This window comes from Sorghum bicolor, chromosome 4 (genome assembly GCF_000003195.3).
Source record: "Sorghum bicolor cultivar BTx623 chromosome 4, Sorghum_bicolor_NCBIv3, whole genome shotgun sequence".
Taxonomy (NCBI): domain Eukaryota; kingdom Viridiplantae; phylum Streptophyta; class Magnoliopsida; order Poales; family Poaceae; genus Sorghum; species Sorghum bicolor.
The window spans coordinates 49495073-49511239 of NC_012873.2; the positions used below are offsets into that span (position 1 = coordinate 49495073).

Here is a 16167-nt window from a genome sequence, read left to right on the forward strand (position 1 = left end):
TTTGGAATTATAAGATGTTTTGGTTTTTATAGATATATTGTTTTTATTAAGTATCTAGGCATAGTGTATGTCTTAAGTGTATAGAAAAAAGTTATGTATGTAGAAAATTCAAAATGCGCGACTCCTTTGGAACACAGGCATTTCATAGAAAATGTACCTGAATTTCACAGGGATTAAGTTATTTTCACAGAACAAGCACAAGAAACATAAAAATGTCTTCATTCCTAGGGTCTTAGAGCATGTCCAATATATGGAACCGTCTTGTTCCTATAATGTGACTTCACATATGTTGACTCTATGCATGACATGAGACATACACCCAAAAAAAAAACATAATATGCTCAACCACCTCTTTTCCCTGTCTCCCACGCCCACCAATACACATGGAAGGGGAAGGCGGTGTCCTCGATAGCCTTGAATCCCCCGAAGCTCCTCCAACTTCCTTTTGGCAGCGGGAGCAGCAATGGCAAGAAAGAGAAGAGATGGTGAGAGAGAGCATAATTTTTTTTATTGGGCCCGGTTCGATTCATGATAGTAGCTCTTTTTTTTTAAGGCCTTGTTTACTTCCATCCAAAAACCCAAAATTTTTCAAGATTCCCCGTCACATCGAATCTTTAGACGCATACATGAAGTATCAAATATAAACAAAAATAAAAACTAATTACACAGTTTGGTCGAAATTTAAAAGACGAATCTTTTGAGCCTAGTTATTCCATAATTGGACAATAATTACCATAAACAAACGAAAGTGCGAGAACTAAACAAGGCCTAAGTCGAGCGCACATTGTGAAGATGCAAGTCCTATCCTCGCATTAAATGTATGGGAGTGACATAGATACACCCATTGCAGATGCTTTTATCTTAGGGGTGTTTGATTTATGGTGTTAGAGTTTAATAGGTACTGTAACATTTTCGTTTTATTTGACAATTAATATCTAATCATAGACTAAGTAGATTTAAAAGATTCATTTCGCAAATTATTCTCTGTCTGTGTTTTTAGTTTCCATGCATGTGTCCAAATATTCGATGTGATGAAAGTTAAAAAAACCAGAGGCAACCAAACAAGGCCTTACTTTAATATTACACTTATCCTATATTTCATGTGCCGATTTCAGACAACCTTTTATACCACCGATAAGTATAAAATGTGTGTCATAACGTATCAAATGTGTCTCCTTATCTGATTGTAGAAACAATTGTTAATTGTTAATTGTCTTTATGTCAACACAAATCAAATTTTGTTGGGTTTGTAGTTTTGTCTAAGGGCACTCCTAATGCAGAAACCACTATAGTTTCTATAGACATTAATTATGATGCCACCTAAGTATTTTGCTGATGTGATAAGATAGTTATTGAAGAGAGAGAGCAAAAATCATAGAAACTGGGTCTAACTTAGAAACCATGTCTATGCGAGATCCAAGACATGAAGTGATATGATTGGTTGAGAATTGAGAGAGAATGAATATGATTGGATAATAAATTATTGTATAAAAACTATCCATTGGGACCATAGTTTCTATACATAATGTCTATAGAAATTAATAGCTATAGAAACTACATGTAGCATTGGGAGTGCCCTAAGTATTTCTAATGAGTTTTTTATTCACAAAACCAAAAAAATATAGATCGTGCTTACAGAAACTGCAACGAAGTAAAACTATAATTTTAATATAAAATGTTTGTAATAACCATCATTTGTGAATGAAGGAAACTAAAATTCAGGAACATAAATCTTAGCAGAAATTGCATTTCACCACTCTTTACCGCCTCGCATTTCCCTTTTCAAAATTTTAGCAAGTCACCTCTCATCGTCCCGGAAGAACTAACAGAAGCAAGCAGCTAGAAAAAAGCACGAACAGCAAAGGATGGCTAAGCCACCAAACGATAGACGACAAAGCTTTTTTTCATCATGATCACCAGGCTCGCATACCCTCCTGCAGCTCTTTTTATTCACAAAAACTGAAAATTATACATCGAGCTTACAGAAATTGCAATGAAGTAAAACTATAATTTTAATATAAAATGTTTGCAATAACCATCATTTGTGAACGAAGGAAACTAAAATTCAGGAACATAAAATTTTGCAAAAATCGCATTTCACCACTCTTCACCACCTCGCATTCCCCTTTTTCCAAATTTTAGCAAGTCGCATTTCACTTCACCCCGCTTCACCGTCTCGCATCTCTCTTTCCCTCCGCTTCGTCCCGCCAAAATCGAGAATCTTTGAGCTTCCCTCGTCTTCATTGTTAGCTAAATTGTTGCATAGAGGTAGTTGAGATTATGTTCCTAGTCATCTAGAGTCCAGGTGCAGGTTGAGCTCGGCCAAGGCGTGCTTGAGTCCGTGAACACAACCTGGGTGAGTCAGTTTGGTCAGGCGCCATGTCGTGCGCTGCAGCACGTGGTGCGCGCCGCAATGAAACGGCGTCGCACACGGTGTTCGTCATGGCGTGGGACTCTCGGAGCCTGTTCCGAGAACCCATTGTATCCAGCTATAAATACAACGAATAAAGGATGTTTGGGGCTGCGATACGGCAGCATAATATTCTCGTGTTTGTTCTTCTTTTGCATCTACCAATTGCCCTTGCCGCGGTGACTGCGTCCCCGGCGAGCCACCATAGCTACGCGCACTCGAGCTCTAGATCAAGCCTGGTTCCAACACGTGGTATCAGAGCCGAAGGTTGTCGAGGAGGAGGCGTGAGGCGTCGGTGAGTAAGTTGTTGAGGAAGATCGGAGAAGAAACTGCCAAGATCCATCGCCGTTCGAGATGGGAACATCAGGCGAGAAGGAGACCATGGACCGGGCGTTCACGCAGGCTGCAAACAATCTGATGTGGCCAATGCTTACCCGGACCAACTATCAAGAGTGGTCCTCGCATGTTCAGTGCAACCTGGAGGGCATGTACCTCTGGGATGCAATCGAGCCCGGGAAAGATCCGGAGAGACGGAGAGATCGGTTGGCTCTTGGGGCCATGCTCCGCGGTGTTCCGCAGGAGATGCACTCCATGCTCCTAAACAAGAAAATTGTGAAGGAGGCTTGGGAGGCGATCAAGACGATGCGTCTTGGTGCTGATCGTGTAAAGGAGGTCAATGCTCAGAAGCTCCTGGGAGAATTCGAGGCAATCTCGTTCAAGCCCGGGGAGACAATTGATGACTTCGCCATTCGGATCACGAAGTTGGCGACAGATCTGAAGGGTCTAGGAGAAACAAGCGTGGATGATTCAAGGGTGGTGAAGAAGTTCCTTAGGGTTGTACCACCTCGGTACAGCCAGGTCGCAGTAGCCATTGAGATGGTTAAGAACTTGAAGGAGCTCACCATTGAAGAGTTGATCGCTCACCTCCGTGCAGCCGAAGAGAGGTTTGAGCCCTCAGTTGATCAAGTCGCGGACAAGATGCCAAAGCTTTTGCTCACCGAGGAGGAGTGGGCAGCAAGAAGCAAGAACCGTGCCGGGTCAGATTCCCCATCTGGATCCGGCAACAAGGGAAAGAACCGGTACGTGAAGAAGGAAAAACCCAGAGCACGCGCCGACGGTGATGGGCGTGACTCAGGGCGAAAACTGACGTCGATGGGAACTCCACGTCGCAAGGGCCGCTGCCGCAAGTGTAACATCTACGGACACTTCGAGAAGGAGTGCAAGACGAAGATGGATGGGGAGGAGCGGCATGAAGCTGCTCACCATGTTGCTGGTGACCAGGAGGGAGCGTTATTGGTGGCACAAGTCTGCGACGTCGTGCGGGCGGCCACGTCGAGAGCACAACGTGTGTTCCTTTCCCAGGAACGCGTGTTTCCAGCGGAGCATGAGGAAGGAGCGTGGGTACTCGACACGGGCGCCACGAATCACATGACGGGGTGTCGCGAGGCGCTGGCTAGCTTGGACGATTCGGTCCGAGGGGCGGTGCGGTTCGGCGATGGCTCGATGGTGGAGATACATGGGCTCGGGGCTGTGACTCTCGCAGGGAAGAACAGCGATCATCGTGTACTCACGGAGGTATATTATATTCCATCCCTCAAATGCAATATCATTAGTCTCGGACAGTTGGAAGAACGTGGATGCAGGGTTGAGATTGATCGTGGTGTAATGACGGTGTTTGAGAGAAGCAAGCAAGGGACAGACCAGCTAGGAGTCTTGATCCGCGCTGAAAGGAGGAATCGCCTGTATACGTTGAAAGTGAAGGTGGCCTCACCTGTCTGTTTGCTGTCCAAGATGGACGATGAAGCATGGCTGTGGCATGCGCGCTATGGGCATCTGAACTTCATATCACTTCGTGATCTTGGCACCAAAAGGATGGTGGAAGGGATGCCGTTGATCAAAAGAGCTGAACAGGTCTGTGATGGCTGTGCACTGGGTAAGCAACACAGGACCCCGTTTCCCCGAGCGTCTGAATATCGTGCAAATGCAGTCCTTGAATTGGTGCATGGTGATCTGTGTGGGCAGATAACACCACCTACTCCAGGTGGGAAGGCATATTTTCTGCTAATTGTGGATGATCATAGCCGGTTCATGTGGCTGGAACTGCTAGCAACAAAAGATGAGGCGCTAACTTACTTCAAGAAGTTCAAGACTGCAGCAGAAGTTGAATCTGGGAGGCGTCTAAAAGCTCTCAGAACCGATCGTGGGGGTGAATTCAACTCTCAACTATTTTCTGCATACTGCAGTGAGCAAGGCATAAGGCACAACCTCACCACAGCTTACACACCTCAGCAGAACGGTGTCGTTGAAAGGTGAAATCAAACCGTGGTGGAGATGGCGAGGTCTATGCTGAAGAGCATGAATGTGCCAGGGCAGTTTTGGGGCGAGGCAGTGAAGACAGCGGTCTACTTGCTGAATCGATCTCCCACAAAGAGCTTGGAAGGGAAAACTCCGTTTGAGATGTGGTATGGACGGAAGCCTTCAGTCCGGCATCTACGCACGTTCGGGTGCAAAGTGTTCGCGAAACGAACAGGGCCGGGTATCACAAAGCTGGCAGATCGATCCACACCGGGTGTGTTCTTGGGATACGAGCCCGGTACAAAAGGATACAGGGTTTATGATCCTGTCAACAACAAGTTGTTGGTGACCAGGGATGTGCTCTTTGATGAGAAAAGCCAATGGAATTGGGGGGTGAAGACAAGTGAAACAGGTGACCGTGACCGTGCTGCGCTGCTGACTCCAGATTTCATCGTGGAGCTTGAGCTTGCTGACGATTTTCAGGCTGTTGTCGGGGCTGCCGATTCAGAAGATGCAGAACCTGCTGTTGCTGTACCTGAACATGTTTCTCCCGGGACTGCAATTCCATCGGGTGGTGGAGCGTTTGAGGGTTCCCCGCATACACCTAGCTCGACAACAGGACCCACACATCAGATACAGTGGACCACCCCTCCAACGGATGCGTCAGTTGGCACAGATGAGGCACCAAGAAGATACAGGACTTTGCCTGATCTTTTTGACAGTACAGAGGAGATTCAGAATTTTGAATACTCAGGCTTGTGTCTCATGGCAACCGAGGAACCTGCTACAGTTGAAGACGCACTTGCAGAGGACTGTTGGAGGGAAGCAATGGAAGCTGAGATGAAGGCAATACAGGACAACGAGACATGGGTTGTCAGTGACCTGCCACCTAATCAAAAGGCAATTGGCCTCAAATGGGTATACAAGGTCAAGAAAAATCCAGAGGGGAGAATTGTGAAGCACAAGGCTCGCTTGGTAGCCAAAGGCTATGCTCAGCGTCAGGGAGTTGATTTCGAGGAAGTCTTTGCACCTGTTGCAAGAATTGAAACAGTAAGGGTGGTGTTAGCACTAGCAGCTCAAAGTGGATGGGAGGTACACCATATGGATGTCAAGTCGGCATTCTTGAATGGAGATCTAACTGAAACTGTATTTGTTCAACAACCTCCTGGTTTCAATGTTGGCAGCAAAGGAAAAGTGCTTAGGCTGAAGAAAGCACTCTATGGGCTAAAACAGGCACCAAGAGCCTAGAATGCAAAACTCGATAAGGAGTTGATCTCTCTGGGATTTACTAGAAGTAAACTTGAACATGCAGTGTACAGGAGACAGAACAAGAACTCATTCTTGCTTGTGGGGGTGTATGTTGATGATCTAATCATCTCAGGACCAAATGTCCAGACAGTTCAAAGTGGAGATGAAGAAAAGATTTAGTATGAGTGATCTCGGGCTTCTCAGCTATTATCTTGGGATAGAGGTGAAGCAAGGTAGAGATGGAATCACCCTGAGTCAAAATGCTTATGCTATGAAAATTTTAGAATCTGCTGGTATGATGAAGTGTAACCCATGTGGTACACCAATGGAAGCAAGGCTCAAGTTAAGCAAGAAGTGTGAGGATGAGGTGATAGAACCTACTGCATATAGGAGTGTGATTGGAAGTCTCAGGTATTTGGTCAACACCAGGCCAGATATAGCTTTTGCTGTTGGGGTTGTCAGTAGATTTATGGAGGCTCCAACAAAGGATCATTGGGTTGCTGTGAAGCATATCCTCAGGTATTTGAAGGGCACAATTGGTTATGGATGCAAGTATGGGCGAGACACTGAACTGAAACCTTTCTTACTCGGGTTTAGTGACAGTGATTTTGCTGGGGATTCAGAAGATAGGAAGAGTACCACAGGTGTGGCGTATTTTCTTGGGAAGAATCTGGTGACTTGGGCATCTCAGAAACAAAAGATTGTGGCACTTTCGTCCTGTGAGGCAGAATATGTGGCAGGGGCAACAGCTGCTTGTCAAGGGATTTGGCTCAGTCGGCTTGTAGGTGAACTGATGGGAATAGGAGAGACGCCGGTGAAGCTCCTAATGGATAACATGTCTGCTATTGCACTAAGCAAGAATCCTGTGCATCACGACAGAAGCAAGCATATTGATACAAAGTATCACTTCTTGCTTGAGTGCATTGAGGAAGGAAAGGTGGAGGTGGATCATGTAGGCACTGCAAACCAGTTGGCCGACATCTTCACGAAGTCGCTTGGGCGAGTCAGATTTGTTGAGTTAAGGAGAGCGTTGGGCGTCGTCGACGTGCAACAAGTTTAGGGGGTATTTTGTTAGCTAAATTGTTGCATAGAGGTAGTTGAGATTATGTTCCTAGTCATCTAGAGTCCAGGTGCAGGTTGAGCTCGGCCAAGGCGTGCTTGAGTCCGTGAACACAACCTGGGTGAGTCAGTTTGGTCAGGCGCCATGTCGTGCGCTGCAGCACGTGGTGCGCGCCGCAATGAAACGGCGTCGCACACGGTGTTCGTCATGGCGTGGGACTCTCGGAGCCTGTTCCGAGAACCCATTGTATCCAGCTATAAATACAACGAATAAAGGATGTTTGGGGCTGCGATACGGCAGCATAATATTCTCGTGTTTGTTCTTCTTTTGCATCTACCAATTGCCCTTGCCGCGGTGACTGCGTCCCCGGCGAGCCACCATAGCTACGCGCACTCGAGCTCTAGATCAAGCCTGGTTCCAACATTCATTCCTCGTTCCCCGCCAAAAAGAAACCCTGCAATATAAACTCTCCCTCTAAATCCCCAATCCCCCGTCCCCTACTGCCCTCCAGTCCTCCATCGCCTGGCCTCTCGTCTCCCGCCCGCGCTTCAATCCTCTTCGCCGTCACGTCTCGTCCTTGTCCTCACCGTCGATTGGCCGCTATGGTGTGTGCTGCCGGCGACCCCCGCGACCCTCCGGAGATGCCTCTGAACCAGCCCGCCCTCTTCGTCGACGACCTGGCCGCCTTCCGCGCCGTCCTCGGCGCGGACCTCCCGGTGGCCGCCGCCGTCGACGCGCTCACCCGCTGCAGCGGTGACACCGAGCGCGCCATCAAATGGCTCCTCGACGATGCAACCGCCGCCGGCGGTGACGGCGGCCGAAATGGGATCCGAGAAAGTGGCGTCGAGGCGGAACCCGGCATTGGCGGCGCCTCCTGCCCCTCGCCGCCTCCGCCTCTGCTTCCAGTGAAGGTTGAAGCCGCCGACGAAGGTGAAGTCAAGGTCAATGTCAAGAGGGAGCCAATCGATGCTACCGACACCGACGAGGCGAAGGTAAAGGTTGAAGCCTGTGGCGAGGCAGAGGTGAAGGTGAAGGTTGAAGCCCCTGGTGGGGCCGAAGTCAAGGTGAAGAGGGAGCCAATCGAATCCGATGGCCACTTCCAAGAGCAATCTGGTCGTCGGGTGAAGCAGGAGGAGGTGGCCGACGAGGTCGATGTCAAGGAGGAGCAGTCGCGCGATTCGCCAATCAAAGGACAACTTTTGTCGCGGCGCCGTGTCAAGGAGGATCCGGAGAGTGACAGCAGTGAAGATGAGGTGGAGATCGTGGATCCCGCGCCGAGGTCCAAGAAGCGGCCCCGCAAAGACGACGGCGTGCCTTTCATCGATCTGACGACGTCTCACCCGGTGCCGTACCTGAACGCGAAGCCCATCCGCGCGCTGCCACCGCAAGCGGCCATGCCGGTGAGCGAGTGGAGGATGGTGGTGGCGCCGCCGCCGCCGGAGCTGGACGAGTACCCGCCGGACCGCCACGAATGGTGCTTCTTCAAGAAGTCGTACGCCACCGGGCTGTCGACTTGCCGCGGGAGAAAGCTGCTGGACGCCGGCGAGGTCGTGCACTTCGCGTTCCCGTCGTACGACAGGCTCCACGGCAGCCTCAGGGTGTCGGTCAGGCAGGCGGCTGCTCTGGCGGAGATCGTGCGCTTCTCGACCAACCGATCTGGAGAGGTTCGCTCTTGCAACTACATTCACTCTCATTCTTCTTACATTTGTGCATATCTCAGTTTTCATTATCCGATTGATGGTTAACTGCAGATTGGGAAGCTATCTCCCGTGTGGGCAAAGTGCCTTGCTCCGCTGGCAAGTTCTTCAAGGATTATGGTCCAGGGAAAGATAGTGTTCCCCATGATGGAGCTGAGGCTGATGCAGGAAGTTTTGCTTTATGTCAGGTAATGAGCTGAACTGAATATTCATCTATGTTTTGCTGTTTGATTTGTTGCTTCAGGCCTCCGATCCATTTTGCTGCTATGCTGTACTGATTAATGCTGAATTTGTTGGTTCGTTGCAGCTTCTACATCCATCGCTCCTCCATGTACCTGGTTGCTCCTGAAAATGTTCATCATCCCAACAATCCTCTCCGTGTGCTGTTCAAGTTACTTTGGCGATTCGGCGCTGAAAACTGAAGTCCTGGTGTGGCCAGAAGGTACCCAATGGACAACGGTAGCCGCTTGGAAGGTTTTAGGAGCTCACTAGGAATAGAGCAATGCGAATCGCTTCACTGTGTTGGCTAATTTTGCTCCAGGGAAACTTGGTTGTAGTCAATCCAGTGTCTATATGTGGTGCCATCGCTATTAGCTGTTCTTGTATCTATGCCTCACCCCCTAATCTATGATTTGTACTTCTACTTGCGATGCATGTGCATGTGCATTGCATCCTTTTGAGTCTGACTTGTAGACGGTCTAGCTGTGACCTGTGAGCCTATGAGCGATTCTTGTTTGGGTGCCCTGTACTGTTCTTGCTCCTTGAGAAATTGCTCTACAAAATTTGGCGAATTGAGTGCATCGATTATTTTTCTGTGATTTTTTCTGGGTCTGAATTGTTGAGGTGTTCTTATCTGTTCTTCCTGGGAAGCAGATGCAGATCCAGTGAATCTTTTTGTTGTTTCCTTTTCTGTTTTGGCTGATCGAGCTGTAAAACAGAGGAACCAAAACTTAGAAGATTGCAAGAGTGGTTGTTTGGATGTTCGCAGACTTTGAGTTGAGAGGCGCGGTTAATCGTTTGCGCTTCTCGATCAGGTCATCAAGATGGGATGCCATTCCAGAATGCTGTAAGGCTTCGTTTGGATAGGGCGGGTTAGGCGTGGATTGGGGGCCAAACCCGGCCACTGGTGGATCCTATCCACGCTGGGAGGACAACCCACGTGAGTGCAAAATTCGCATTTGGGAAGACGTGGACGGGAGCGAATCCAACTCTACCCCCCTCAAACCGCGTGGGTGTCGCGCATCTCCACTTATGGCCGGGAACGTCTCCGCGTGAGTCTCGCGTCGCTCCTCTCGGCGCCGACGCCGACGCCGACGCCGACGCTCCGCTCCGCAACCGAGACCGGCAGCGGCCAGTGGATCAGGTGCGCCTCCACCAGCCCACGTCCTCCATCTCCTCCTTCCAATCCCTTTCCCTTTTCCTCATCTCTTTTCTTCCTAGGGTTGGAGTCAGATCGAGACGGTGGCAAGATTCTGGGGTCTCCAAGATCGTGTGGTGACTGACACGGAGTGCATCCACGAGTTCGTGCCCTACGAGGGTGACACAGTGTCCAGAAACTTCGCCGTCGTCGACCACGACATCTTCTCGAGCTCCGACCTCCCAGGCATCGACCTCACGGTACGCACCAGATCCCTTGCCCCAGCCATACTCCAATATAGCATGGTTAAATTTGATGGGTGGATTAGTGTTCGGTTGGATTTGTGGGTTGTTTTGATGGGGATCTGGCCATCAGGTGGATTGAATTGGGGATCAGTGCTGCAGGTGCCTTGCGAGTAGTCTGGTTTGGATGATAATGTGCTGTTTTGCTGCAGGTTAGGACCCTACGGTTGTTTGGATTTTTGGTTTTGTGGGAAGGAGTATTTTTTGGGGTGAAATTTGACGTCAATTTCATTTCTTCCCAATTAAAAATAGTGAAAGTGTTAGTTTCATTCAGGAAGTTCAGTCCGGGTTCAGAAGCTTCAGAGTTTCAGAAGCTTCAGAGTTTCAGAAGCTAGTGTTATTTTTATCTAATAAAACTGAACCAGTCTGTACACCAGAATCGCACTTTGTTAGCTGTGCGGCAAGTCACGTAGTTGCAGTTTTCTCCTTCTGGGGAATTGGGTTTTTTTTGTGCGGCAAGTCACGTAGTTGCAGTTATTTTTAGCTAATAAAACAGAACCATGTCTGTTGTGGTGATTAGCTGCTCAATACCTGGTTTTCTCCTTCTGGGGAATTGGGTTAGCATTATATTAATCAAAAGCAACGTTGTGGTAACGTGGAGTACTGACTTCCCCCCACATGATACTCTGGTCCTTTTAAACGAGGAACAAGCGAAAAAAGAGATCCAGATGCTTTTTCCTCCTGTGCAGCAACAGATAGAGATACAATAATCCAGTACCGTTCCAAATAAGATAAATATGTGCGCTACAATGACCAGTGCAAAAATCAGTACCAAGATCAGAGGGAAACATCGCACATTTCACATATAAGTAACCTCAATTTGGACATTTGTTTGGACATTTGTTTTGAGCTAGTAGTTTCACTGTGCTATACTTATTCTTTGCTTGGATATGCATCTGTGCCTGAGTAGAAAGGAGGGCTGCCCTCTTGCCCCATATTTGGCAGTTTGGGCCTTTTCTGTTGAACTTTTAGATGTGTACTTCTGTGTAGTCCTTTCACATGTTTAGTAGTGAAGAATTCATTTTTGAGTGGAAACCATTTATTTCAGATGTGTGATAACTTGTTTCTATACATGTGTTTTGGTAGATTATCGGTAGCTTCTCCTTTCTCCTTTTTTGTGATGCCTTCTTTCAGAATCATAGATTTAGTTTCCTTCTTGTGTGATGCCTTCTAATGAACTACATGGTTTCATCATTGTATTAGTTATGGATGCTCTAGCTAAGAAAAGAAGGGATGATGATGATGATGAGATTATGCTTTTCCTTCTACCTGCTTTATATCTATTGGGTAGTACAAGGGAGCCCCGACAAAAAATACCTAGGCATACATCAAGGTTGTCCGGAAAGGAGCGTCTTGAAGAAGTACTCAATGGACATGTGAAAGATTGTTGTGTTGCCTTTCGTATGGAGCCTAACATCTTCAGAGCCATTGCAACCTATCTTAGAGATGAGCATTTGTTACGGGACACTAGGGGTATTAGAGTCGAGGAGCAGTTTGCGTTCTTCATGTATATGCTGTCTCACAATGCAAGCTATGAGGATATGCAGTATCAATTCAAACATAGTGGAGAAACCATCCATCGGCACATTAAGTCAATCTTCAACATAATCCAAAATCTTACTTGTAAGTTTGTGAAACCTATAGTGGCAACTGAAACTCATTGGAAAATCAGCACAGACCCTAGGTTCTTCCCTTACTTTAAGGTGAATCAATTATGACTCTCTACTTATCCATATACACCTCTTTTCCTTACTTATATATATAGCTAACATACACACTTCACTCTTTCAGAATTGCCTCGGTGCCATTGATGGGACCCATATTCCTATTACCATCTCTCAAGACAAGCAAGCTCCATATAGGAATAGAAAGGGCACACTTAGCCAAAATATCATGTTGGCTTGTGATTTCGATTTGAACTTCACCTTCATCTCATCAGGTTGGGAAGGGTCTGCAACTGATGCAAGGGTCCTTAGGTCTACTTTGCTTCATGGTTTTCGTGTACCTGAGGGCAAATTTTTCCTCGTCGATGGTGGCTATGCTAACACTCCATCATTCATTGCTCCTTATCGTGGTGTAAGGTACCACTTGAAGGAGTTTGGGCGTGGTCACCAACGACCAAGAAATTAGAAGGAACTGTTTAATCATCGTCATGCTGTTTTGAGGAATCATATAGAGAGAGCAATTGGAGTTCTAAAGAAGCGTTTTCCTATTTTAAAAGTAGGAACCTTACATCCTATCAAGAACCAAGTGAAGATACCAGCTGCTGCTGTGGTGTTCCATAATCTTATCCGTATGCACAATGGAGATGAAGGGTGGTTGACGAACCAGCCGGGTAACATCCTTCCTAGTAGTTTTATCGATGTCCCTGAAGGGGACAATACATACAATAATGATGTGCCATCATTTAGTAGCCAAATAGAAAATGGAAATTCCCAAAGAGATGCAATTGCATTGAGTATGTGGGCAGATTATACCCACAACCACTCATGATGCGTATGTAATTTTATTTCAGCCCTATGTAAGAGTTTCCCATGTGTAATACTGGATGCTTGTTTCAGTCATTTGTATGGATGATTATGTAATGGTTTATTTGTCCACCTATTTAATTTTCATCTTGACTATAAGTTGTTGTTGTGATGCCATCTGCTTATGTAATGGTCTATATACTCTCACTCAACTAAAGCAGGAATCAAAGCTATGCTTGGAAGGGGCTCTCCTAAGTTGCATCTAATGCAAGCTGCATCTTTAAAGAAGAAGAGACCATCACCTAAAGCAAGTGGAAAAGGTAATTAGCCATATAGTTTAGTTGAGATTGTTGCACTGTCTTGCATGCACCTTTTGTAATATCTTCATGTAAAGTGATGACCTTGTACATGTGCAGTGGACCGCTCAAGAGCGCATTGGAATTTAGGACTTGAAAAAGCATTGGTTGAGTTGCTCCATGACTACAACAATGATTGCTATAGGGGGCAAAATGGATGGTCTACAGATGCATGGAATAGAATAGTGAAATCTTTCCATCAGAACTTCAAGCATGTCTCATTTTCCAGGCAACAGATTCAGGACAAGGAGAAGGAACTTAAGAGGGAATATCGGATGCTCAAAGAAGCGAGGCAGCAAAGTGGGGCATCATGGGATGATAAGCTGTGCATGATTGTGGCTGATCCACCTGTCTGGGCAAACATCATCACAGTAATTTCTAAAAATACTTTTCTGTTACCTCCAAATTATGTTACTGCTGCTGTTATTTTGCCACTTATATCTCTGAAATATGTTGAATTTCAATTTTAACAGTCACATCCAAAGGCTGCCAAGTTCCAGTCCAAGCCTTTTCCTCTATTTGAGAGATTAGGAGAGTTATATGATGGCCACACAGCTGAGGGATCGTTGAACATGACATCTCTTGCTGACCCAACACCATCTGAGCCAAGTATCACACAAATGAGTGGTGGTGACGGATTACAAGCTGAAGAATTTGAATCCCCACTGGTGCCTCTTCATGATGAGGATGAGGATGATGAGGATGATGTGATGATATTAGACCAGCCCAGTAGACCTACGGCAACAAGAAAAGCAAATGTTCCTGCTGTCCCTAATGGAGGAAATAAGGTTCAGAAAAGGCAGAAGGAAGCTGCTATCTCTCATGGAGGAAAGAAGGTTCAGAAAAGGCAGAAGGAAGCTGAAGTAGCTCACATGATGGAGAAGTATCTGGAAGTAAAAACTAAGCAAGTTGAAGGTGAGGTTGCAGAGAAATCAAGGACAGGATCAGGAGCGGATGAGTACTCCATCAAGCAATGCATTAGTGTCATCAGCACCATGGTAGAACTCACCGGCGAAGAAAAGGCTGAAGCTTTTGATGTTTTCAAAGATGCTCAGAACCGGGAAATCTTCATGAATGCAGATTCACCAACACGTCTGATTTGGATAAGGAAGAAATGGTTAGTTTTTTAGTTGTCTTTGAGTTTGCTGACATCTTTTAATTACTTTCAAGAACTCACTAGAAAACTTTTGCTTTGAACCAGTATGCAGACATGAGGGAAACAATACTGAGTTTTGAGTGAGAGGTTAGTCTTTGTTTTTATCCAGTAAGAGCTTAGACAGTTATTGCACAAAATTTATATTTTGTGATGCCATCTGTCTAAGCATTCAGCAGATGGTTTCCCAAAGTTTATATTTTGTACTAATATATTATAGGTTTCTAGGTGTTGTGCCAATTCGACCAAGATCACTTGAAATGTTAGGCTTGAATCTATAAAATGCATCAGTACTTGAAATGTTCTGGCTCAGATTACATATTTTTGTACTAATCTATTTTGGAGCACACATTTAGCATTACTGCTGGTACATCATGACTAGCTATTGCACAAAATTTGCTGGAATTATTTAAGGATCTGTTTGCATGTACTAGTCTACTGTTACTTGAATTTTCTGTCTTTTTTGTATCAAGTACTAACTCTTGGCTGATATCTCTTCTCTGTTTGCTCTCATGGCTTAGGCTCTTAGCAACTAATCTATTTTTGGACCCTTCTTTAATATAGAACATTAGTGCATATTTGATTTTTTTGATGATGATAAAATGGCTTAGTAGTTGACATTGACATATATCCATTGGCAGTTCCTGACACATATGTTCACTGTGACTTTACAGGTCTGAGGAGGTCGAGTTATGAAAGACACCCTGCAACATTTACCCATGAAAAAAATAGTTGAATGTTCAGTCTTGTAGTTTTTAGATTTAAATTTCTAGAATATTTGATAATGATATTGGAGAGAGATAACGATATCCATATAGTCTAGCACGTTAAAACTATTATTTTATATCCAGATAAAAGAACATGTGCGCTGCCTGTATCCGACATGGACCGGCATGATAAGTTGTTCTATATCTAGATGTTTCTTGCTGGATTGGATTAAATGGAGCTTATCCAACACATTTCAGATTAGTAATTTGTTTTTTTCTGAATTTTTTGATGATTTTTTTGTTGTTTTGAGATTTTTTTGTTCATCTTTCAGTTTTTCTAATATTTTTTGTGATTTTAGAGATGAATTTTAGAATTATAGTTAGCGCTCTTAGTTTTCATGTCTTCAAATCTGTTTGCTTCAGCTTGTTATTGCTCTAAAAAGACAGCAGGCCTAGTTTTTTCTAGCCAACAGATGAAAACCCTGTCAATCCACTGTCTTCATCCAAATAGTCAATTAACCATTGGGGGTTCAAACCTCCGCATACACTGGATCGGGTGGCCCCCTTGGATCAATCCCACCCATGCGGGGGTGAGGTCTACCTTGGGTCGGCTCCACCAGTTGCCAAACGAAGCCTAACGGATAATTGGCCTTTTGGCTTTAGTTGAACAAATGGAGCTTTAGCCCTAAAACTCTAAAAAATGCTACTTGTTTGGGAGAAAACAGGGCAAAGAATCTGAACGTAAAGAGGACACAATCTCAAGTTTAGCACAATATTATTCCAATTCGGCTATTTAGAAGTTAGCTTTTTGATAAATTGGTGAAACAGAAATCATCAGTAGTATTTCTAGCCACGTGATTCATTCAAGGATTGTTGTTAGTAAAAATGGAGTGCTCGTTTTTTTAGAACCAGTGAATTACATTACAACTAATGGTTAATTCTTACTAGCTAAGTGTTTTTGAGGCAGCCATGTTATCTTATTCAGTTTGTTATCTGCCATTTTCGTGAGAATTTTGTAGTTAATATTTTTCAATCAGATGAAGTTGTCTTTTGGCTTTTGCAGAGCTTAGTCTTTGAATAATAGCACTCGGTTTTCTTTAAGTGATACTTTTCT

At 45.4% G+C, this 16167-nt stretch overlaps 3 protein-coding genes across 3 annotated transcripts; all 3 read left to right on the forward strand.

Annotated features, from left to right (window-relative positions):
* On the forward strand, positions 6093 to 7013 carry LOC110434806 (uncharacterized mitochondrial protein AtMg00810-like). Its single transcript, XM_021459533.1, has one exon. The coding sequence runs from the start codon at positions 6093 to 6095 to the stop codon at positions 7011 to 7013; it is 921 nt and encodes a 306-aa protein (XP_021315208.1).
* LOC8056092 (DNA repair protein RAD5B) lies at positions 7290 to 9528 on the forward strand. Its single transcript, XM_002452111.2, has 3 exons — positions 7290 to 8677; positions 8765 to 8898; positions 9018 to 9528. Exons 1-3 carry the CDS (start codon positions 7616 to 7618, stop codon positions 9130 to 9132), a joined length of 1311 nt encoding a protein of 436 aa, XP_002452156.2. The 5' UTR covers positions 7290 to 7615; the 3' UTR covers positions 9133 to 9528.
* Positions 10016 to 15319, forward strand: LOC8056787. The gene is made up of 7 exons (XM_002452113.2): positions 10016 to 10073; positions 10151 to 10327; positions 13059 to 13157; positions 13254 to 13564; positions 13667 to 14310; positions 14395 to 14436; positions 15021 to 15319. The coding sequence occupies exons 3-6, from the start codon at positions 13070 to 13072 to the stop codon at positions 14405 to 14407; spliced, it is 1056 nt and encodes a 351-aa protein (XP_002452158.2). The 5' UTR covers positions 10016 to 10073; positions 10151 to 10327; positions 13059 to 13069; the 3' UTR covers positions 14408 to 14436; positions 15021 to 15319.